Source organism: Plenodomus lingam, assembly GCF_022343315.1.
Source record: "Plenodomus lingam strain CAN1 chromosome Unknown contig_26, whole genome shotgun sequence".
NCBI lineage: Eukaryota > Fungi > Ascomycota > Dothideomycetes > Pleosporales > Leptosphaeriaceae > Plenodomus > Plenodomus lingam.
The window spans coordinates 1,674,107-1,698,717 of NW_027093941.1; the positions used below are offsets into that span (position 1 = coordinate 1,674,107).

General features: G+C 39.3%; 5 protein-coding genes across 5 annotated transcripts; 4 read left to right on the forward strand and 1 right to left on the reverse strand.

The window, feature by feature from the left end:
* Window positions 1–6,242: 6,242 nt before the first annotated feature.
* IAQ61_006827 (uncharacterized protein) lies at window positions 6,243–7,011 on the forward strand (the record flags this gene model as incomplete). The annotated part of the gene is made up of 3 exons (XM_003845673.2): window positions 6,243–6,306; window positions 6,356–6,694; window positions 6,743–7,011. The coding sequence occupies 3 exons, from the start codon at window positions 6,243–6,245 to the stop codon at window positions 7,009–7,011; spliced, it is 672 nt and encodes a 223-aa protein (XP_003845721.2).
* Window positions 7,012–7,989: 978 nt separating this feature from the next.
* On the forward strand, window positions 7,990–9,012 carry IAQ61_006828 (uncharacterized protein; the record flags this gene model as incomplete). Its single annotated transcript, XM_003845674.2, has 1 exon — window positions 7,990–9,012. One exon carries the CDS (start codon window positions 7,990–7,992, stop codon window positions 9,010–9,012), a length of 1,023 nt encoding a protein of 340 aa, XP_003845722.2.
* A 725-nt stretch (window positions 9,013–9,737) lies between these two features.
* IAQ61_006829 (uncharacterized protein) lies at window positions 9,738–13,558 on the reverse strand (the record flags this gene model as incomplete). Its single annotated transcript, XM_066097322.1, has 2 exons — window positions 9,738–10,135; window positions 10,228–13,558. The coding sequence occupies 2 exons, from the start codon at window positions 13,556–13,558 to the stop codon at window positions 9,738–9,740; spliced, it is 3,729 nt and encodes a 1,242-aa protein (XP_065952799.1).
* A 1,838-nt stretch (window positions 13,559–15,396) lies between these two features.
* IAQ61_006830 (uncharacterized protein) lies at window positions 15,397–15,645 on the forward strand (the record flags this gene model as incomplete). Its single annotated transcript, XM_066097323.1, has 1 exon — window positions 15,397–15,645. The coding sequence occupies one exon, from the start codon at window positions 15,397–15,399 to the stop codon at window positions 15,643–15,645; it is 249 nt and encodes an 82-aa protein (XP_065952800.1).
* A 447-nt stretch (window positions 15,646–16,092) lies between these two features.
* On the forward strand, window positions 16,093–16,949 carry IAQ61_006831 (uncharacterized protein; the record flags this gene model as incomplete). The annotated part of the gene is made up of 3 exons (XM_066097324.1): window positions 16,093–16,177; window positions 16,375–16,622; window positions 16,833–16,949. The coding sequence occupies 3 exons, from the start codon at window positions 16,093–16,095 to the stop codon at window positions 16,947–16,949; spliced, it is 450 nt and encodes a 149-aa protein (XP_065952801.1).
* Window positions 16,950–24,611: the final 7,662 nt, after the last annotated feature.

Below are 24,611 nucleotides of genomic sequence, written 5' to 3' on the forward strand. Positions count from 1 at the left end.
AATAGCTAGCTAGCAAGCTAGTATAAATACTAATACTCTAGGGTAAAAGCGTGTAAGTATCTTAAGAATATATTATAAACGTGTTCTTATTATATTATTAATAATATATTATATAATTAGATCTAAACCTTAAAAAGTATAATACTTAAGAAAATTCTATAAAGAGAACTACAAATAAGAAGCTATTATTATAGCCTTATTAAGCGCTTCTCTTTAAGGATTTATAAGGACTACTAGGTATCTTATTATCCTATAATAAGGACTATAGTAAATTAGGTAGGGAGCAAAACTTAAATATATTTAAAATATATTAATAATAAGTTAGTAAATTATAGAATAGGCTTAACTATATATTAGCTATTAGAACTATAGCCTAATATCTACTACTAGGAAAAAACATTATTTTAGTTAGGTACTACTAGAGGTAGACTCTATATATCTATAAGGTCTTCTAACTAGGGAGATATTAAATCTTTCTAGTAGTCCTACTTTATATTCTGTAGTTAAGCTATAGTTAAGCTAGATAAAGAAGTATAGTAGGTATATTATAACCTATTCCTAACATGTTCCTAATATATTCTAGGCGTTAATTATCTATAAGGGTAAGGATCTCTATTTAAAATCCTATATAAAGTTACCTTCTAAGTAATTATACTAATAGATATAGTAGTAATACCTTTTTTTACTATTATTTCTTTTAGTATACATATATATATACCTCCTCCTCCCTTAACACTATCTAATAGTAATATTAAGGAAGTAGTAAAGGTGTTATAGCCTATGCTTACTCTATAGCTTATATAATATAAGTTATTTGTAACCTGTTATAAATATATTCCTAACTTGTTATAGCCTAGTTCCTAAACTTAACCTAGCTCTAAACCTATCTCTAACTTAAAGGTTTCTATTCTATTAAAGAAATATATATTAGCTTTATAAATAAAGATAAAATCTTACATATTATAAAGTGTGAAAAGCTTCTATAGTTCCTATTTAAGAGTAGCCTTAGAGGAGTATACTATAAGTAGAGGATAAAGTATTAGGATCCTAAAACTATATATAGTATAAGAGAACAGGTTTAGAATATATTACTAATATATTACTATAGGCGTATATATAGTAAATCTTTATATTAAGCTTAGGTAACTTAATTATTTACCTTTTTAAAGAGTAGGTATTAATTCTATTAGATTAAGACATATTCTAGATAGATATATTATATAAGAGGTTATATAGGGTATAGGTAGAGATTCTAATAGTAATCTTCTACCTATAGGAAAAGAAGCGTACGTATTAAGAATAGGTTTATAACACGTTTCTAATATATTATAGTTATTACACTTAGCTAAATTATTATAGATAAGGATATAACTAAGATATATTAAGTTACTATTACTAACTTCTTTTAGAAGTGTAAAGCACTTATAAAAAGATAAGTATTATAGAGGTATATTTACTTATAGGGATTCTATAGGACTACTATTAATATGTGTAATAAGCAGATAACAGGCAAGTTTTATAGCGCACTATAACCTGTTTATAACATGTTTCTAACTTGTTTCTAGGACTTAGGCGCTATCTCTAGTTAATTAATCCCTATAAGCGTAACTAGCGCTAGTAACTTTAATCTTATATAAGATTTTATTAAGTACATCTATAAAGAAGTATTTATAAAGTATATAAAAGAGAGCTAGATAATACTACCTCTTTATATCTAAGTGAATTACTATAGGCATTAATAGTAGAGGAATACTTTTAGCTTACTAACCTCCTCTTACGTAAGTAAATATATTCTAAACCTATTCTAAATATATTCCTAACTTATTCTTATATAATTAGAATATAAACCCTCTAAAGATACCTAAAACTAGGTAATCTATAAGAAAAACCTAGTAATTACTACTAGGATTATATAATACTGTAGTAAAATATTAAAAGAGGTATAGGAAAAACTAGAATCTTATTTAAATATAGCTAAGCAAGCAGGCTAGAAAGGATATAAAACTAGTAAGCATATAAGTATTCTTAAGGCTACTTAGAAGTAAGTTTATAACCTATTCTTAACCTATTAGAATTATATAAGTAATATTATATAGTGCACACTAGATAGATTTATAGGATATAAAAGAGTTTAAAGCCTAGAGCAAGTTTAGAATATGCTATAACTATAGAACTCCTAATAGGCTTAAGCAAAGGTACCTTAAAAAGCTTTAGAGGGGAGAAAGTAAGTCTTACGCTAGTGTTATGCACATTTACTAATTAAAACGTGTTTAGAATATATTTAGAATATATCCTATAATAATAATAATACTCTAGATAATAATAAAGTAAGTCTTACTATATCTAACTTAACTAGATATATCTTAGTCCTAATAAGAAATAAAAGAGCACGCTTAAAAGCCTAAAGCTAGAGGGCAAGTAGTAGAGCAGTATTAGAAAGAAGTTTACTAGCCCCTTTTCTATCTTCTCTACTACTAGGCTCTTCTCCTCTACTAATAGTAACCTAAAGGTATGCTTTACAAAACACGTTTATAATATATTCCTAACTTATTATTAGTCTATAACTATAAACTTTATAATAAAAGGCTCTTCTTAGTAATTAGGCTCTAAAAGAGAGAAAAGAAAAGCTAGAGGTAGATAAGGAAGAACTTGTATAAAAAAAGGCACTATTTAAATTGCAAAAGGTATAGTTTAAACTTAAGAAAGAGATAGCTACTTTTTATATAAGGTAGGGTTAGTCTATAAATATAGTAACTAGTTCCTAACTAGTTCTTAATATATTCTAGTCTATTATATAAGTATATATAAGTAGATAAATATATATTCTTTCTTCTTCTCTTTCTTCTTCTTTCTTCTTATACTCTACAAGAACTTTTTATATTTAAGAGTTTAATACTATTTTACTATCTATCTTTCCTAATATTATTAGATATAACTAGTTAATATAGTCTATAAAGATCTTTTAAAGTTAGTATATAATAGAACGCGTTAGGAACACGTTATAAACTTGTTCTAATACTAAGTAGGATTTATACTAGTAATATATTAAGCTTAAGTTACTTCTATCTAATACTAGGGTATTCTCTCCTATAATATCCTACCTAAATAATAGGTGTATAGTATTTCCTAGCAAGCTTTTCTACTAGGCTATTTAGGCTAGATTAGGGGTATAGGAACTTTATAGAGTATATATACATATAAGTTAGAACACGTTTATAATATATTAATAACTATTTTAGCGTTACTTCTCTAATAGAGGTAATCTTATCTACTACCTTAAAAGGTATTATCCTAAGGTTTAAATAGCCCTAGTAAACTATAGTAGAACTATAATATAAGGTATTATAGAAGTAAGGATCTTCTATAGGAGCTTAATAGTAAATACTTAAGAACGTGTTCTAAATATATTAATATTATATTCTCTACTAGTAGAGTAGACTATACTAAGTACCTCCTTTAAGGTTTAAGAACCCTCTAAGATAGCTAGTCTATAATAAGAAGTAGTAGCTAGAGTAGAGGCTAAAGAGGAAGTAGAGAGTAAAGAAGAGGAGCAAATAGTTGCTCCCCTTTATACTATAAATAATATTTAGCAAAAGTAGTAAAAAGGAGATATAAGTCTAGTCTCTTAAAACATATTTAGAATATATTAATAATATATTATAGCTAGACACCTATAAATACTAGATTCTTCTTTAATCTAAGGGACTACTAGAGCTTTATAATACCTATAAAAGTTAAAAGAAAAAGTTATATACTATTAAAGGACCCTATAAAAGTAAATAGTACTTTACTTTTAGTAGATAGAAAAAAAAAGAGAAGAGTAGAGAGTTTATTTTAGTAATTACTACTACCCCTTTAGGTTATATACTATTATATATTATTTATTAGAACCTATTCTTAATATATTCTTAATATGTTCCTACTTATTACTATTATTATCTCCCTCCTCCTCTCTAGTATCTTCTCTATCCTCCCTATCCTCCCTAGGCTCTATAAAAGTATACTATAAGTAGAACTAGGCAGTATTCTAGTAGGAATTAGTAAGGTCTATACTAGTATTAAAGTAATAGTCTTAAAATATATTAGGAATAGGTTAATAATATATTATAAATAACTTACTATAGCTAGGATAATTATAAGCATAGATAGTATAAGAAACCTAATAACCTTAAATCCTTAGTAGGGTAGATATAGTAATAAAGTTAAGCTATAACAAGTTAGCAACGTGTTTTTAATAGGTTCTTGTAGGCTATACCTTATTACTATTATAGCTAGTATAAGTCTTCTTCTAAATTATATTTAGGAGGGTATTAGTATTTACTAGGGGGCCTATAGTAGCTACTAGCTAGGCTTAGAGAACTTCTATAAAACATGTTAGTAATAAGTTTTAAATATATTCTAAATAACTTATAGTAAGGAGTATTCTAGTAATTATATATAACCTTTATATAGAAGTCTATATATATTAGTATAATAAGTTAAGAATAGGTTAATAATATATTTACTCTTTGCCTTATAAACCTCTATTATAGAGGGCTAGCTAGTCTTCTTAACCTTACTAACCTTATAGTAAGCTATATTAAGCCTATAATCTTTTTTAGTATAGGTATATAGAGTGCCCCTAGTACCTAGAATAGCCTAAGAATATTAGAACCTATTTAGAATATATTTAGAACCTATTCTTACTCTATATAAGGTACCCTTATTATTAATCTTAGTATAGTAGTAGCGCTCTTTACTTTCTATCTTAACTACCCTATTAAGGCTAACTATAGGCTATACCCTAATATTATCTAGGACGTAGCTAAGGGCAAGGTATTATTAATAGTGCTTCTATAACCTATTAAGAATATATTCTAAATATATTTTAATCTACTTATATAGGATATAAGGGATATATTAGTAATAGGTATAGTAGTAGTAGCTTATAGTATTACTAGTATAGAATATATTTAGAATAGGTTTAAAATATATTATAAAATCTTATAGCATAATATTTAGTTAACCTTGCTTAGCTAGCTAGTAGAGCTTGGCACAGCCTAACCCTATGCTGAATACGAGTTCACGCAGCGCTAATTCCATGGTCATATGAACTGCGCCCTCCTTAGTTGCACCCCGCTTCAATACCCACCTTCACAAGATCCATCAATGTATCACTTCATTCACCTACCAATTTTATCGATGTTTTCCTTGCCGTTCTCTCTAACTTCCATGGCGGACATGATAATATCGATAACAGAAAATGGGGTTCCTGAGGCGACTTCAGCCAAAGCAAAGGCATGGTCCAGTACGACATGAGATATGCCAATTGCAGTCTATTCTAACAACTTCAGTGGATGAAAGATGGGATGCTTGAACAAGTATCTTTGCATGTTTCCCTTGATATATTCAGAGGTGCAAGATCGCAGTTATCAAATGTCTCCTCTTTCTTTTCTTGACGCTGGCTATAACGATCAGTCGAGGCGTGGCTGTTCTTGTTGCACAGTAATAACCCTTGAGTATCCACACTGTGCAACTCTCTCTCTCTGTGATGCTAGGTACTCTACGACGACAAACCAATTTGCATGCCCCTGACTGCGCTCATCCTACCGCCATCGATCTGTTTCTTTTCTCTCTCGCCAGCTCCGTGTTCCGTGTTAGTTTTTCAACGTCAATTTAACGTATTTATCCAAGATATTAATCTATCCGTAGCTTGACCAGTTTCGCATATGCGCCATTCTCGTCTTGTGCTCCATGATCACACGCCCACCGATCCACACCTTTCCTGTGATTTCCCAGTTCGTTGCTGGTTGATTGGCCAAGAAGCCTTCTTATACCTGCAGGAAGGCCTAAAGGGCATTCGACATGAATAAATATCATGGCCTTTCATATCCGCTACCCTATCATCGCGCACAAGCCTGGTCGTTTCCTTGTCATGCTTTATCAAGCATAGCTTCTCGCCAACGACCACCGGCAATGAGGAGATATAGCCCGGCTCATGAGCCGCGTTCTGTACCGACATAGAAGACCCAAGTTCAATGTTAATATGACGTTGATTCATCTCGATATTCAAACTAGGCCTAATCGGCTCGTGGCTGTACTGCTCCTGGTCATCACCCAAGTATCGCAATATGGGATTGGGAGTCAGTTTCAAGCACTTACCACTCTCTGAGAAGTATATAAGCCTAGGACAGGTCATGCCATGGCCTCTAACACGAAATCTAGCACTCGAACCTCCTACAATTACCACACCTCTCGCCAAAATGAAGTGTGCCACTCTTGTCGCTGTCGCTCTCACAGGCCTAGCTGAGGTTGCACATGCTCATTGTAAGTTGTATGTCGTCTGCTAAGAGCATCCCATACTGACTATCCTTAGACATGTTTCAGTACCTTACAGCGAACGGTGTAAAGGGAGGCTTGTACCAGAACATACGACCCGTCCCAAATAACAGCCCTGTCACTGACCTCAATGACCCCAACTTGCGCTGCAATGTCAACGGCGGAAGTGGAGCATCCACGACCACTGTATCCGTGGCTGCCGGCTCATCTGTCTCGTTCACCGCAGACCAGGCCGTATACCACCAGGGCCCAGTTGCATTCTACATGCAGAAGGCCGCCACCACTGCCGCAGCCTCAGATGGATCGGGCGACTGGTTCAAGATCAAGGAAATTGGTCCCACATTCACCAACGGACAAGCCACATGGGACATGAGCAGTACGTAGACGGACACGCTGCTTCCGGCCACCACTGACATAATCCTAGTAACCTACTCCGTCACAATCCCCTCCCAGGTGCCTGCCGGAGAATATCTCCTTCGCATCGAGCAGCTCGGTATCCACAACCCGGGCAGTACACCCCAGTTCTACATCTCCTGCGCTCAGATCAAAGTCACTGGCGGCGGTAATGGCAATCCATCCCCTACCACCAAGATCCCAGGACATGTCAAGTCGACCGATCCCGGCTACACGGCCAACATCTACAACAACTTCAAGTCCTACATTGTTCCAGGCCCCAAGGTCGCAACCTATTGAAGAAATATAAGGATTTAACTCTTCGTTGGAGCGACCGTTGATGTTGTCTCTCCTGTCTGACTATAGATATCCAAATGCATATTAACATCTTAGTAAATTACCTCATCTCACTCTCTTTCCCACAAACCTTCGTCACATGTCTAGAGCACTTAATACAGCATAACGCAGTGACTTGACTCATTCCACATAATATCAAAGCCCTTCTACCACTCTACCCAACAACTAACAAGACAATCACATAAACTCACCTACCCCCGCAACGTCTTCCATAAACACCACCCTTATACCCACTCCTGAACTCTTCATCCCTCAGCTAAACACCAGAAGTGCTTACAACCGCCCATGCACAGCCATAAGGCCCCGACAGGTCTCGCTGCGCAAACGATGAACGACTGCCACGCACCACCCCACCCCCACTCGCAAACACAAACTACGCGCAACCCCAGGAATGAGTACATTGGCACGCAAAACCATGCTAATTTCTTGAGAAGAGAGGAGCCTGGGAAGTATACTACATTGTATTGCCCGCGAGATGGTTTTGGCGACGGTGAATTTCGATTGGGGTGGATGTGTTGGCTCGCTTCGAAGCTGGGGGACTTCACACTGACTGACTGACTGACTGACTGCAGACAACGGGCGTTCTTGTGTTCAAGGACAACGCTTGTACTGTGATGAGTATTCTGTTGTTGTTCGCTTGAAATAAGGTTCATCATTCAACAACAAATGCTTCACGCAATGCGGGATAGTGTCACGTATACAAAGTCTGGCATTTTCTTTTTTTGCTTATAAAGAGCACATTGTTCTTGCTCGTCAGCTCATCCCTATCCCTTGTCCCCCCAGCTTCTTCAATCGTTTCAGAAAAAACGATACTGAGCTCTAACCTCTACACATCGCCCCCCTCCTGTTCATCCTCCCATATCCACACGCCTTGCCAACCTTCCCTTACCTTACACCCCCCCCCCTCCTCCCAAACGCCCCATGTCCGGCCCTCCCCTCGGCCAACCCTGGAACGTAAACGTCGGCAACAACCCCAACATAAACCGCGACCCTCCACCCCCTCCCATCAACGCCGCCCCCGCTCCTCCCGCCGCCGCCCCCAACAACCCCCAAATCGTGCACGAACAACACCAGCCGCCCATCTACGGGCCCCCAGTCCCCATTGGCATCGGCGGCCCCGCCCTAGGCATAGGTGCGTTTCCGCCCTTCTTCCCCGCACCCCTGGGTCTCGGTATGGACCCGATGCTCACGGGCATGATGATGGGCAACGCACCGCTTGCGCCCATCCGCGCTGGCAACTTTCTCCCAGGCGCTCACCACGGTATAGGGTTTGGGGTTCACGGCGAGGCGGGAATGCCGTTTCCGCCGCCGCCGCCGGGGGTGGTGGCGGGGGCTGTACCGGCTTTTGCACCGGCGTTGCCGTTGTGGGCGGCGGGTGGGGGGTTGGGGTTTGGGAATGTGCCGGCGGGTGTTGGGGTGCTGCCTGGGGTGGGAATGGGGATGGGGATGATGGGGATGGGGATGGGGATGGGGATGGGTGGTGCCTCGATGCATAATCGACCCGCGCCCATGTTTCACGATGGGAATCTGGGGTTCCCCGTGCAGCCTGAGCAAGGCGATCCCACGCAGATTGCAGGTGGGATTCCACCGGGCGTGACTCTGGTGGAGTCTGCCGAGCACAGCATTGTCATCTTCATCAAGGGGAACGTGTGTCCTTGGTTGTCGCCTGGTGCGCAGTTCCAGGTCGAGCCCATGGCGTTTGGGAGTTCGACTGGGTTGAATCGCGTGATTCAGGTGCTGAATAACAATGCGGCGCCGGATGAATGCGAGAATATGGCGATTACAGAATGTATTGAGTTGGGCAATGGGTTCTTTGAGAAGGGCCAGACGTTCAAGTATAATGATGCGGTGTCGAGAGTGCTGACCATGAAAGATGCTGGGTGGGACAATAAGCGGAATAGGGCTGGGGGTAATAGTTTGCATCTTTGGTTACATAGGATTTGATTAGGCAGTGTGTGCGTGCTTTCCTTCATTCTGCTGTTTCTTCCAATCGGTTCTTTTAGTGCCTTGGTTGGCTATGATCGTGGGGTCATATCCACCAGATAATAGAGCTCTCTCATGTACATCATTGTTGTAATTGAACAATGCATCCTTACATCGGATCAACAATGTGAGATATTGAAAGACGGTGATGCGAAACAGGAAAGATCCATATGAAAAAAGGGTAGCCTGGTATTTATTAGCCCACTTCGAAAAAAAATCGTTATCTACAGTCAAGTGATATGACTTCAGACACAGCCAATTCACTTGTTACAAGACGACGCAGCAAAGGCTTGACCAGATCGTGTCCTCCCCATATATTCTCACAATACAAATCGATGATTGAACATACCAGAGACAGAAAATTGATTCATACGCTCTGTCCAGTTCCCGTCGATTGCGGCGTATACACATCCTTCTTTCCGCCCCCTACTTTCCCCCACAATCTCCCTAGCCACCTCTCTTTGACGATTTTCAACACAACATAGGCCAGGAACCTGTAAGCTATTGCGCATATACCGAGTGCCATAAGACTCAATTCAGGGTCCTTGTTCAGTTTGTAGAGATCAAGAACTTGCTCTCCCCTTGTAATTGGGCAGGAGCCGTTGATCTTCTGCCATTCCTCACAGGTAAAGTGCAAGCCGCGCAAAGTATACGGCGCCATATTGGCTACGCCCCATTTAACGGGGCTAAGATGATTCCATGCTATTCGCTCGGTCAGCCACTGGAATTGCGTGCAAGGGGATATGCTTACCTTGCAAGAAATCTGGAATCTGCAGTGACAAAACACCACTCATGACCTGAGCAATGCTGAGGAAAACCGACATGAGGTTGACCGAGAAACCTGAGTGTGAGACGAGAGTGTTGAATGCGATACCAAGACTTTCACCACAACTCGTGATACAGAACGCATTGAAGGTGATGATGAAGAAAGTCTCCGCGTTGCGTTCTAAGCCGCATGCCATAACTGCCAACACTGCGAAGATAAGGCAGCCGATGATTTCAAAAGGTGTTGTAATGGAGATATAGGTGAGGAAGAAAGCCTCTACACCGTAAATACGATCATCATAGTCGCGATAGAAGACGTCTCGCTCGGTTGGATAGATGGCAATATTATTGAGCACTGCTGCTAATTAGAACGTTTCTTTTACGTGTGTATGTGATGGCTGTACTTACTACCTACAAAATATAGGGGAGCGATCTCAACAATAAATCCCATGCGATTTTGGACGGCGAAATAGTCGCTCTTAAGCGGCGCAAAGTAAAGAGCAAGTATTATACCAAGTCCCACGACCTGCATGGCTCGTGCAATGAGTATTTCTGGTTGTCGAAACATGTTCTTTGTAGCACGGCGAATGAGGATCGAGTACGCCGACACAAAAGAGGAAGGCTTCCTCGCAAGTGATCCTAGTTCAGCGGGCGTAGTTATCGAGCCAACGCGTATAGCAACAAACTTGTCCGCGGTCCAAGAATCTATCAACTTTCGCACTTTGGCTCTGCTTTCAGCCTCTCTTGTCGCATGCTGTAGGTCGACGGTTATCAGGTCAAGGGCAAAGTCCGCAGGATTGACGTGTCGCGGGCATTCGTAGCCTTGTGCGGCAAAGTAGGGCAACATGTTTTGTGCACTTCCAGCATAGATCGGGTAGCCACCACGAGCGAGAAGTAGTATGTTTCCAAATCCACCAAAGAGAGAACTGCGTGGTTGGTGAATTGTCAAAATGAGCGTACGTCCCTCATTGGCCAAGCCGTGAAGTACATCCATAATGGATGATGCAGTAAATGCATCAAGACCAGAGAGCGGCTCGTCGAGTAACAATACTCGTGGCTCAGTCAGAATTTGAACAGCGATAGTTACTCGTCGTTTCTCCCCACCACTGATACCCTTGATGAGATCGTTTCCAATAAGATTGTCTGCACAGTCCTTAAGACCCATCTTTAGCAGTATTTCCTCAGCTCTGTGCTCCTTCTGCTCCTTCGACATCCATGACGGCAGGCGGAGACCAGCTGCATATCGCAGGGTTTCACGAACAGTCAAGGATGCTAGAAGTGCGTCGTCGTCCTGGGTGACGAATGCACATATGGAGTGCACAACGTCTTGAGAGGGATCGAGGCCATTAAAGGTCATATTGCCGTACTGTAAGTACTTTGTGGACATGTCATTTTTTAGTCTTCCAGCCATGCTATTGAGTAGCGAGGTTTTCCCTGATCCAGAAGGACCCATGATAACGTTCAAGGAACCAGGCTGAAATTGCGTCGTTAGTGGCCTGAGGATCTCCTTTGTCCACCGATTGCGTAGTGAGCGCTTCTCAATATCCAATCCATAGCCATCGAGGCCTATGGTGATGGTTCGCACTTCCTCAGGAGATCTATTACTCATCTCCTCCTTACCAGCGGAGGCGTCCCTATTCGAGTTCGATGGCCTTGCGCGCGCCATGGCAATTTCGGCTCGCCAAAACTTGAGTAGAACACCTGCGCCGATGTAAAAAGCCAGAAGAAAGCCTACCAACGCGAGGATCGGTCTCCATACCCAGTCATTTGGAAGGCCGAGCGAATCCATGATGAAATCCCCAGTGTATTCCTTGCAGGCCGGGTTGGACGGTCCACCTTCCAGTGGGCAGTCGTAGAAGGCACCAGTAAACTCGTTCGCACATAAAGCCCCAAAGGCGTAGAACACATAGGCTATCCACTTGGTCCATCTCACGTACACTGGAATGGTATTGGACTGGATGAAGTAGCCACAGGCCATGGACTGTAGCGTATATGCAAGATTTGCGACCAAGCTGGCCCCTGCAAAGTGTCTCGAGCACGCAACGCACACCATAGCAAAGCATACAGCAATGTATTGCTGCAAAAGGATGACGGAAAAGAATGTGAAAAATTGAGCTGTCTCAGGTCGAAAGCCACAGAAGAAGTAATAGACGAGGGTGAACAGTAAAGGCACTGGGATGTCTTCAATCAAGACCCGCGCAAGCCTCCTTGAGATTAGAAAGGCGGGTATGCTGACAACACCTTGTCGTGCTTCCTCATCGAATAATTGTATGTCTGTCGTGAGTCGGTAGGTTTCGAAAAGGAGTATGAGATAGCCCTGGAGAGCTGCCGCATTGTAAAGTGCACCCTGCCGAGATCGAATGCCTGAGAGCGACCCATCCAGCTGTAGGAAGATCCAGCCTGTGATGATAGCCATACTGACAGCTTCAAGCAGACTGCCAAACATGCCCATAGGGTCCCTGATGGTGACTTTCCACGTTCTTGCTGTGAGCACTCGTGTTTGTTGGACAAAAGACGTGCATTTCATTGATGATCTTGAGTCCATTGCGTTACTAGAAGCAGGATTCCCTGCCGGTTCACCCTGGGGACCTATTGCTCCTGACTCCGCACCTTTCTCATGTGAAGGTATACAGTCGTGTCTCTTCCAGGCTTCAACAATGCGATCAACACGTTGCCTAGAGACTTGTTCCGCTTCCTCATTTCGGTTATCCACACTGACGACGTCGATTAGATATTCAGCAGGATTCGTGAATGGTGGCATCTCGTATCCCAGTTCGGCGAAGTATGACAGGCAACCCTCGGTTTTACCGGTGTAGGCGGGGCAACCTTTTGTCAGTAGTATCACGTTGTCAAACATCTCCCATATCTCGGATCTGGGCGTGTGAAGCGTGACTATGATGGTCCTGCCTTTTCTTGCCAAGTTTTGTAATGTTTTGATGACCTGGGACGCGCTGGTTGCGTCCAGGCCAGTAGTGGGCTCATCAAGCCAAAGCAAGCTTGGATTGGACAACAATTGGACCCCAATACTTGTTCGTCTCTTTTCTCCTCCGCTGCATCCTTTGTGTGCATGGTTGCCAATGCGAGTATCAGCAGCTTCCTTGAGACCAAGCTCCAGGATGACCTCTTCCACAAGCTGCATGCGTTCGCTCTCGCCAATAGTAGAGGGCAGACGCAACTGTGCGGCGTACTTCAAAGTCTCTCGCACTGTCAGAGTTGGCAAGAGAATGTCTTGCTGTATGACATATGCGCTTCGAACATGTGAGACATCTGTGCTGCCATTGAAGAGCGTTTTGCCAGAAATTGCCAGCCGTTTCCCTTGCAAGCGCCCACTCATCTGATTGAGCAGAGACGTCTTCCCACTTCCACTGCCACCTATGATGGCTGTCAGGGATCCGGGTGGCATATTGGCCGACACATCATCCAGTATTGTCTTGACATGGCTTTGGTTTGGGGGCTGTTTTTGCTTGGCAAATAATTTTGACAATGCGTTTGGTGATTCATCGACAGAGACTGAAAGGTGTTCCAGGCGAACTGAGACGGGATCTAATTCTCGCAAAGAAATGCTGTTCTCATTCACGGCTGATGCTGTGGCCGCGATGCGATGGCTTAAGCCATCCGTTGATGGTGTGGGAGGGTGGGGTTCGGTGTCCTTCGGCGCTGACGGAGCATCTTTGTCCGAAAGCGGTATCTCGCCACGCTCTATAGCCATGGATACTGCATGGCCTTGCTCCGGTGGCAGCATCGTGTCGTGTCACACAGGAACTAAAAGCATCGTGAACAGATGGAGAGAGAAGGAGGAGAGAGAAAGAGACGAGGGCGCAAATACGCCTCAGCTCTGCCGCCATCGTCGAAGGTCATTCATTGAACGGGGTTCAAGCGCCATATGGTATTGCTGCTGGACAAGGCGGCGTTAGAGCTCGCTTGCAGGCTCGCTTACGAGCTCGCTTAGACAGACGCCGGCCACTAGGCTGGATTGAGGGCTGGAAGCTCGTCTGGGAAGTTTCGCAATGATAAAAGTGCATGGTGTTAACCTGTTCAAAAACGTCGGACTAATCAACATATGGTATCTAATGCGTCGGTGTTGTTGCTCACATATGATTCAAGCTTGAGGGGGTTGTGTGTCGCAGTAGGATTGTGTACACCATCTACACACATGTTGTGTCTCGGCTAGGTAGAAGTACCATGATTTGTATGTTCGGAGGTTTGAAGGGAAGGCGCTACCGAGCCACGGAGAGTTAGACTCAATTAGTGCATAACCCCACGAGAGTTAGACTCAATTAGTGCATAACCCCACTCCTGATTTTATGCTCGTAGCCAATCACGGCGCCCCACGGAAGCTGTCCAACCTCCATTTGTCCATCCATGTGAATATCAACCTCGCTTGACGTTCTTGACCTTCGTGTATAAAGCACCGAGGAAGTGAGTTGTGACAAGGATAGGCGGTAAATCTCTGGGTCAAGTCTATGATCTATCCATACACTTCTCTGCCACAAGTGTCAGTGTAACCTATTTGACATCAATTCTTTTTCCAGAACATTCAAGGACACAAGATAGTATGACTGACATCAAGGTTGATTAAGAGACTCTGCTCGTGCAACCGGATACAGTATAATGAATCTGCCAAATACCTTCTTGACCAACAGTTTATTGCCTGCCTTTACCAGTCTACACCTTGGCCTAGTGAACAACTGTCAGCAATCATAATCAACGCCAACCTTACAGCTCTATTTGATATGGGAATGAAACAAAGAAAAAGAGTGTCTATGATTTAATCAACCAATTCATTTCAAATCACACAACCAACAAAGTCTTCACCAGAGATCAGGGACGTCTCAGCCATCAGATAGGTTCTGGCGGATTGATGTAGTTGCAAATGAAATACCCTTTATCAGATACTTTCCCTGGCAATAGTCCATCCTTTCCTTTTTAGTTCTTGCAACACTTTTCGAAGCGTGCGCCCTGATTGTACCAGACTAGGTGATAATGTAACACAGGAGCAGCATAAATATCTAGAAGGATCGATACAGGAGATACCGATTCTGTAGCCTATACAAATCTCTATCGTGACCCATACAGTCTTACAGCACTGAACGCAGGGGATACAGCAAATTCACCCAGCAAATTTACATTTTACATTACTATATTATTCTCTAAATCATCCTCTTCATATATTCTCAAATGCTACCGTCTCTCCATGCTTATTCATACAGCATGTTACATAAATACTTCTAATCTAATGGCTTTTACGTTTACGATCATGGAAATGAAGAGCACGTATTCAAGACGGGACCATCGCTTGAAGTTGCAAAGATATCTCAAGTAGGAGGAGTCATCTAGGCGCATAGTATAGACGCCTCACAAACAGTCTCATGTCTTTGATAAAGTAAAGCACGCGATCAAATTATCATAACCTCTAACAGTCTTTTTGGAATAGTCTCCTTGTTCCTGAGGTCTAAAGATCGGTCGTATGTTTGACTGAGGTACCTGTCAAGAGTGCAAAGAGATGCAGAATGCCTGTAACCAAAGACGGGCATTGCACTAGGCGCAAATAGGCACTTAGAGGGGAGGAGGAGTGGTGTTATGGCGGACATAGTAGGTGCAGAGGCTGAAAATTGGGTTTTGTCCAATGTCCTCACATTTTCCACACAGTTAGATGCGTTATACCCTCCTAACACATCTCCATTCCACGATATGTTCGAGTCTCCCCGTTTTGGCCCCGGCCAAAATTATGAATTGACTACAGTTAAACCTCAAATCACAGTGACCAACACAAAGAGACTCCATGTATATGTATCTCAATTAAAACCTACTGATACAAATCCTCACTAACCAGTCTTCGATCCCCGCCAGTGGAGATAAGTCAACATGAGACGATCGCGTGGCTCCTTACCGTGATTAATGTCCCAAACCCAAAGAAGAGCCTGTACTTCACAGATACTGCGCGCTTTTCCGGCTGCTTAGTCTGCTGGAAAAGCACTGTATTCTGACAATGAACTGGTAGCCTTCAATCAACAAGTACATGTCATTGTGTCGCTGAACACACCACAGAAGAACCACAGGGCAGCAACATGAGCCGTCATCAGCCCAATGTTGTATCTAATACGAAGCCGCGAGCGGATCAAGCGTCCCACATGGAGTACTCTTTACCTAACACAATAAACTTCAGCAGATAATACAACGGGGTGACGTGTCTCAAGGTGGGTGAGTTATCATTGTCATCGCCACCTCAGACCGGATTGAGTAAACACCCAACACCACGTACATCATGAGCTACCCATGCCACCACATCACCACACTCTACCGGTACCTGCTATTCCACCAACATCCAAGAAATCCGCGCCACATGGTCCTGCAATCATTCGTATTCGGCCCTCACAGCCACCACGAGTACTAGGCAGAAGCCAACACTTCGATACAACACGCAACACTGCTGTCGTAAGTTGCTCTTGGTCCACGTCACTCCGGCTCTCATGCATGACATGTTGAAAGGATTGCGGCCCCATTGCTGTGCCGTTGTTGGCGGGCGGCCTTACCCCAGGTATGTTATGCTTTAGCGAGATGGGAAAAGTAACCCCCATTTGCTCCAAGGTATGAGTTGGCTTCAGGCATCTGGGAGAGAGTATTCGCCGACTTGGAGAAATCCTGCCGTTCCGCGTTCTCCTAGCAAGTTACAAGGCGGTCCTGTGAGTTCCGAGAAATCCGGCGGAGAAGATTTGATGAATATTGGTGTCCGGGAAGGATGGGGGATGGTGTTGGATTGGATTGGATCATTGGGTCATTGGATCGCGTGGTCATGGTTCTACCTAGTTTTCTGATGTCTTGGTGGTTTCGCTACAGGTTGCTTTGAATGCCACACTCGTGGATTCCGATTCCTTTGATTCAAATAAACTACATGCTGTTCATTCTCACGTCACTGAGAAGATGCCATTGTGGTTGCAAAGTCTACTCACGGTGTGTTGCATGCAGATGTATAACATGCGCATATATGTCGGAGTCACAACTAAAATCATCAATAGACATGGTCAGTTGGGTACTACCGCTCCCGTTCTCCACAGGCGTTCAGGATGGATGATGCGCCCTCCACCCATCCATCACGATGCGCGTTCCCCTGCATAGAGTCTGTGGAAACATGAATAATATCCTATATCCTAACTCCCCCCCCCTTGTGATGAACCATTCTCGCGGATCATAAGTCGGCACGGAGTATCAGGTTTCCATCGTATATCAAAGAGTTATTTAGGTGCGGGATTCGGCATCTTCTGCGCTGGCTTCCTCCTTGATGGATCAACCTCGGGCGGCAAGCCGCAAACCATCTTGTTCCGTACCCACTTGATTGTACAAGTCCCCATAGCGGCTCGGGCCCGTTCCCTGTTGTAGCGTCGGCGTACCCCGAATTTCTCAAGCAAGAAAAAACAGTTAGCCTCCACAATTGGCCAGGAAATGCCGGATGTTTTATTTCTTCCTCAGGGGTTGGCTGGGCCAATCACAATTTCACGTCATGCGTGGTGACGACATGATCTGAAGGCCGGTTCATCGACCCGAGGTTCTGCCTTGTTTGGAATCTGGATGCGGTTTCAGAGCCTGGACAGTGGGGGACCTTGGGGATCCGTCTCACACGAATCGGGCCTTTTATTCAAGTGGGACGAGCGGGAGAGAGCACGGCCGGCTATCGAGTGATCATGCATTGTTGATGTGCACATGGACTGGGCACCTGGCACACACCTCTCAGAAGCCGAGAGGAAAGCGGCATCGAAAGCCGAGTTTGTGATGTAGCAAAGCACAGTGAGGGTTATTGGCAGGCAGATGATTCGAAAGGGAAACTTGGAAGTTGTGGGAGAGGTGATAGTCTGACATGGACAATGCCGCCACTATCACACAAGATGGTGTCGCCTTGGTAAGCCCGAGTAAACAATTGGGCGTGCACTGTGCAGCAGAGAAAAGGCGGCACATTGTGGCTGACCTCTGACGGTGCGGCAACACCATTCACGGCCTTGCCATGTGGCCTCAGATGCCACGATGAACCATGCCTGGTAATACTTTTTTTGCGGCTCAAGATGCCCAAGGTTTCCATGTAGGTATCCACCAGCCGCCAGATTCGTCATGTACCCTGTTGCTCCATTACCTGGCTTTTGCAACCACACAGTTTACCTGCCTACCAATGTGACAGTCATGTTCTGGCAGCTCGCTTACACGAAGCCTGTAATATGTGCAGTTTGCTGACATGCTCGTTTGCGGTTTGCATTTGCATCAGCTGCAGCCTAACATTCATCTGACTGTTCTTCGCATGGAGAATCAATCACGTTCATCACCAAGGCCGCTTGGAATAAAGGAGGGCTTGCATGCGCCAATGGGCCCATTGCTTGGCCAAGATGCATTTCAAAAAATCATGGGAGGTGGATGATTTTGGTCGATGAATGGGGCTGGGGCTTACGTCGGCATCGGTGTGAGGAACTTTTACGAACGAGCGACGTACCGAATGTACCTACATATGGTGTGGCCCATTGACGGGCAGACCTTGCGTAGCACTCTCCACATTCTGAGCTGGTGTTATGACTTGCATGGAGGAGCGTTGCGGATTTCGAGTTCCACAGACATTGTAATGCAGGTGCAGTACATGGTATGCAGGCACCGCGACACATGCCAAGAGTTGTGAATGATCGGGTAACAACACTCGTCAAGATGGGTGAACGGTGCACGCACCGATTCGGCTGAAGGGTTCATGCACCTCTTCTTTTTCCAGAATATGCAATTCGGACACATATGCGTAAGTCAGATATACTCTGTCGCGAGTCATTGAGTATGCAGCCTTCGCGGGAACAACGCGGTTTAAGAACGGGGCGAAAGATCGAGGCCTATGACCTTGCGAATGCTGCTGCCTTGGAAACTTGCTTGCCTATCGGGCCATCCGGGATTACTGTGTCTGGAGGATCACAGGATGAGGATTGAGGTCTTGGTCTCGCCGGTCTTGGTCCTGGAAGCTAAGTTTAGTCTTGTTTATCTTGGGTACATGCCGCACTGGACACCATGCGATGGGTGGTGGCATGTCATATGACCATGGGTTTAGCGTCGGGCGACTTGGGCTTTACTCCGAGTGGTTAGAATATCCCTATAGGTTCAAGTCCACGTCACAGCGGCAAATTTTTATAGTTATATAAACTAGCCTATAGTTAAGTATAAATTAGGGTAATTTAAGTAAGTAAATATAGTTTTTATTACTATCTTTTTTAAATATATTCTAAACCTATTCTTAATAATATATAGGCGTTCCTAAATACTATACTAGAGTTTAATATAGTAGTACTAGATAATATATCTAAACTAGATAGTAATATTAGAGATAAATTTAGGTAACTATATAAAGTACTAGAGGAGGATAGTAGTAGTAGTATTAAGGAAGTAAGTAAAAGTAAATAGAATAAGTTTAGAATAGGTTAGTAATATATTATAGGGGTATAATATATACCTTACTTATAGTAATAGTTAAGGACTACTACTTACACTAGTAATTATTAAGTATATAGCTATTCTCCTAGTATACCCTTAATTATATAGCTAAGGGTATAAGTATATAATACTAGTTTAGTAATATAAAGATAGCTCTTACCTAATAAGAGAAGAGGTGCTTGTGTAGGCTATATAGGTAACACGTTAAGAACACGTTCTTAAATTATTCTAATTCTAGTAGGTATAATACTCCTGCTAGTCTATCTATCTTAATAGGCCTATAACTTCACTATTCTTTAATAGCTAGCTAGCAAGCTAGTATAAATACTAATACTCTAGGGTAAAAGTGTGTAAGTATCTTAAGAACACGTTATAAATATATTCTTATTATATTATTAATAATATATTATATAATTAGATCTAAACCTTAAAAAGTATAGTACTTAAGAAAATTCTATAAAGAGAACTATAAATAAGAAGCTATTATTATAGCCTTATTAAGCGCTTCTCTTTAAGGATTTATAAGGACTACTAGGTGTCTTATTATCCTATAATAAGGACTATAGTAAATTAGGTAGGGAGCAAAACTTAAATATATTTAAAACGTATTAATAATAAGTTAGTAAATTATAGAATAGGCTTAACTATATATTAGCTATTAGAACTATAGCCTAATATCTACTACTAGGAAAAAATATTATTTTAGTTAGGTACTACTAGAGGTAGACTCTATATATCTATAAGGTCTTCTAACTAGGGAGATATTAAATCTTTCTAGTAGTCCTGCTTTATATTCTATAGTTAAGCTATAGTTAAGCTAGATAAAGAAGTGTAGTAGGCATATTACAACCTATTCCTAACATGTTCCTAATATATTCTAGGTGTTAATTATCTATAAGGGTAAGGATCTCTATTTAAAATCCTATATAAAGTTACCTTCTAAGTAATTATACTAATAGATATAGTAGTAATACCTTTTTTTACTATTATTTCTTTTAGTATATATATATATATACCTCCTCCTCCCTTAACACTATCTAATAGTAATATTAAGGAAGTAGTAAAGGTGTTATAGCCTATGCTTACTCTATAGCTTATATAATATAAGTTGTTTGCAACCTATTATAAATATATTCCTAACTTATTATAGCCTAGTTCCTAAACTTAACCTAGCTCTAAATCTATCTCTAACTTAAAGGTTTCTATTCTATTAAAGAAATATATATTAGCTTTATAAATAAAGATAAAATCTTACGTATTATAAAGCGTGAAAAGCTTCTATAGTTCCTATTTAAGAGTAGCCTTAGAGGAGTACACTATAAGTAGAGGATAAAGTATTAGGATCCTAAAACTATACATGGTGTAAGAGAATAGGTTTAGAATATATTACTAACACGTTACTATAGGCGTATATATAGCAAATCTTTATATTAAGCTTAGGTAACTTAATTATTTACCTTTTTAAAGAGTAGGTATTAATTCTATTAAATTAAGATATATTCTAGATAGATATGTTATATAAGAGGTTATATAGGGCATAAGCAGAGATTCTAATAGTAATCTTCTACCTATAGGAAAAGAAGTATATATATTAAGAATAGGTTTATAACACGTTTCTAATATATTATAGTTATTATACTTAGCTGAATTATTATAGATAAGGATATAACTAAGATATATTAAGTTACTATTACTAACTTCTTTTAGAAGTGTAAAGCACTTATAAAAAGATAAGTGTTATAAAGGTATATTTACTTATAGGGATTCTATAGGACTACTATTAATATATGTAATAAGTAGATAATAGGCAAGTTTTATAGCGCACTATAACCTGTTTATAACATGTTTCTAACTTATTTCTAGGACTTAGGCGCTATCTCTAGTTAATTAATCCCTATAAGCGTAACTAGCGCTAGCAACTTTAATCTTGTATAAGATTTTGTTAAGTATATCTATAAAGAAGTATTTATAAAGTATATAAAAGAGAGCTAGATAATACTACCTCTTTATATCTAAGTAAATTACTATAGGTATTAATAGTAAAGGAATACTTTTAGCTTACTAACCTGCTCTTATATAAGTAAATATATTCTAAACCTATTCTAAACGTGTTCCTAACTTATTCTTATATAATTAGAATACAAACCCTCTAAAGATACCTAAAACTAGGTAATTTATAAGAAAAACCTAGTAATTACTACTAGGATTGTGTAATACTATAGTAAAATATTAAAAGAGGTATAGGAAAAACTAGAATCTTATTTAAATATAGCTAAGCAAGTAGGCTAGAAAGGATATAAAACTAGTAAGTATATAAGTATTCTTAAGGCTACTTAGAAGTAAGTTTATAACCTATTCTTAACCTATTAGAATTATATAAGTAATATTATATAGTGCATACTAGATAGATCTATAGGATATAAAAGAGTTTAAAGCCTAGAGCAAGTTTAGAATACGCTATAACTATAGAACTCCTAATAGGCTTAAGCAAAGGTACCTTAAAAAGCTTTAGAGGGGAGAAAGTAGGTCTTACACTAGTGTTATATATATTTGCTAATTAAAACGTGTTTAGAATATATTTAGAATATATCCTATAATAATAATAATACTCTAAATAATAATAAAGCAAGTCTTGCTATATCTAACTTAACTAAATATATCTTAGTCCTAATAAGAAATAAAAGAGCACGCTTAAAAGCCTAAAGCTAGAGGGTAAGTAGTAGAGTAGTATTAGAAAGAAGTTTACTAGCCCCTTTTCTATCTTCTCTACTACTAGGCTCTTCTCCTCTACTAATAGCAACCTAAAGGTATGCTTTGCAAAACACATTTATAATATATTCCTAACTTATTATTAGTCTATAACTATAAACTTTATAATAAAAGGCTCTTCTTAGTAATTAGGCTCTAAAGGAGAGAAAAGAAAAGCTAGAGGTAGATAAGAAAGAACTTATATAGAAAAAGGCACTATTTAAATTATAAAAGGCATAGTTTAAACTTAAGAAAGAGATAGCTACTTTTTATATAAGGTAGGGTTAGTCTATAAATATAATAACTAGTTCCTAACTAGTTCTTAATATATTCTAGTCTATTATATAAGTATATATAAGTAGATAAATATATATTCTTTCTTCTTCTCTTTCTTCTTCTTTCTTCTTCTTTCTTCTTATACTCTACAAGAACTTTTTATATTTAAGAGTTTAATACTATTTTACTATCTATCTTTCCTAATATTATTAGATATAACTAGTTAATATAGTCTATAAAGATCTTTTAAAGTTAGTATATAATAGAATATATTAGGAATATATTATAAACTTATTCTAATACTAAGTAGGATTTATACTAGTAATATATTAAGCTTAAGTTACTTCTATCTAATACTAGGGTATTCTCTCCTATAATATCCTACCTAAATAATAGGTGTATAGTATTTCCTAGCAAGCTTTTCTACTAGGCTATTTAGGCTAGATTAGGGGTATAGGAACTTTATAGAGTATATATACATGTAAGTTAGAACACATTTATAATATATTAATAACTATTTTAGTGTTACTTCTCTAATAAAGGTAATCTTATCTACTACCTTAAGAGGTATTATCCTAAGGTTTAAATAGCCCTAGTAAACTATAGTAGAATTATAATATAAGGTATTATAGAAGCAAGGATCTTCTATAGAAGCTTAATAGTAAATACTTAAGAACATGTTCTAAACACGTTAATAATACATTCTCTATTAGTAGAGTAGACTACACTAAGTGCCTCCTCTAAGGTTTAAGAACCCTCTAAGATAGCTAGTCTATAATAAGAAGTAGTAGCTAGAGTAGAGGCTAAAGAAGAAGTAGAGAGTAAAGAAAAGGAGTAAATAGTTGCTCCCCTTTATACTATAAATAATATTTAGTAAAAGTAGTAAAAAGGAGATATAAGTCTAGTCTCTTAAAATATATTTAGAATATATTAATAATATATTATAGCTAGACACCTATAAATACTAGATTCTTCTTTAATCTAAGGGACTACTAGAGCTTTATAATACCTATAAAAGTAAAAAGAAAAAGTTATATACTATTAAAGGACCCTATAAAAGTAAATAGTACTTTACTTTTAGTAGATAGAAAAAAAAAAGAGAAGAGTAGAGAGTTTATTTTAGTAATTACTACTACCCCTTTAGGTTATATACTATTATATATTATTTATTAGAACCTATTCTTAATATATTCTTAATATGTTCCTACTTATTACTATTATTATCTCCCTCCTCCTCTCTAGTATCTTCTCTATCCTCCCTATCCTCCCTAGGCTCTATAAAAGTATACTATAAGTAGAACTAGGCAGTATTCTAGTAGGAATTAGTAAGGTCTATACTAGTATTAAAGTAATAGTCTTAAAATATATTAGGAATAGGTTAATAATATATTATAAATAACTTACTATAGCTAGGATAATTATAAGTATAGATAGTATAAGGAACCTAATAACCTTAAATCCTTAGTAGGGTAGATATAGTAATAAAGTTAAGCTATAATAAGTTAGTAATATATTTTTAATAGGTTCTTATAGGCTATACCTTATTACTATTATAGCTAGTATAAGTCTTCTTCTAAATTATATTTAGGAGGGTATTAGTATTTATAGGGGGGCCTATAGTAGCTACTAGCTAGGCTTAGAGAACTTCTATAAAATATATTAGTAATAAGTTTTAAATATATTCTAAATAACTTATAGTAAGGAGTATTCTAATAATTATATATAACCTTTATATAAAAGTCTATATATATTAGTATAATAAGTTAAGAATAGGTTAATAATATATTTACTCTTTGCCTTATAGACCTCTATTATAGAGGGCTAGCTAGTCTTCTTAACCTTACTAACCTTATAGTAGGCTATATTAAGCCTATAATCTTTTTTAGTATAGGTATATAAAGTGCCCCTAGTACCTAGAATAGCCTAAGAATATTAGAACCTATTTAGAATATATTTAGAATCTATTCTTACTCTATATAAGGTGCCCTTATTATTAATCTTAGTATAGTAGTAGCGCTCTCTACTCTCTATCTTAACTACCCTATTAGGGCTAACTATAGGCTATGCCCTAATATTATCTAGGATATAGCTAAGGGTAAGGTACTATTAATAGTGCTTCTATAACCTATTAAGAATATATTTTAAATATATTTTAATCTACTTATATAGGATATAAGGGATATATTAGTAATAGGTATAGTAGTAGTAGCTTATAGTATTACTAGTATAGAATATATTTAGAATAGGTTTAGAATATATTATAAAATCTTATAGTATAATATTTAGTTAACCTTACTTAGCTAGCTAGTAGAGCTTGGCACGGCCTA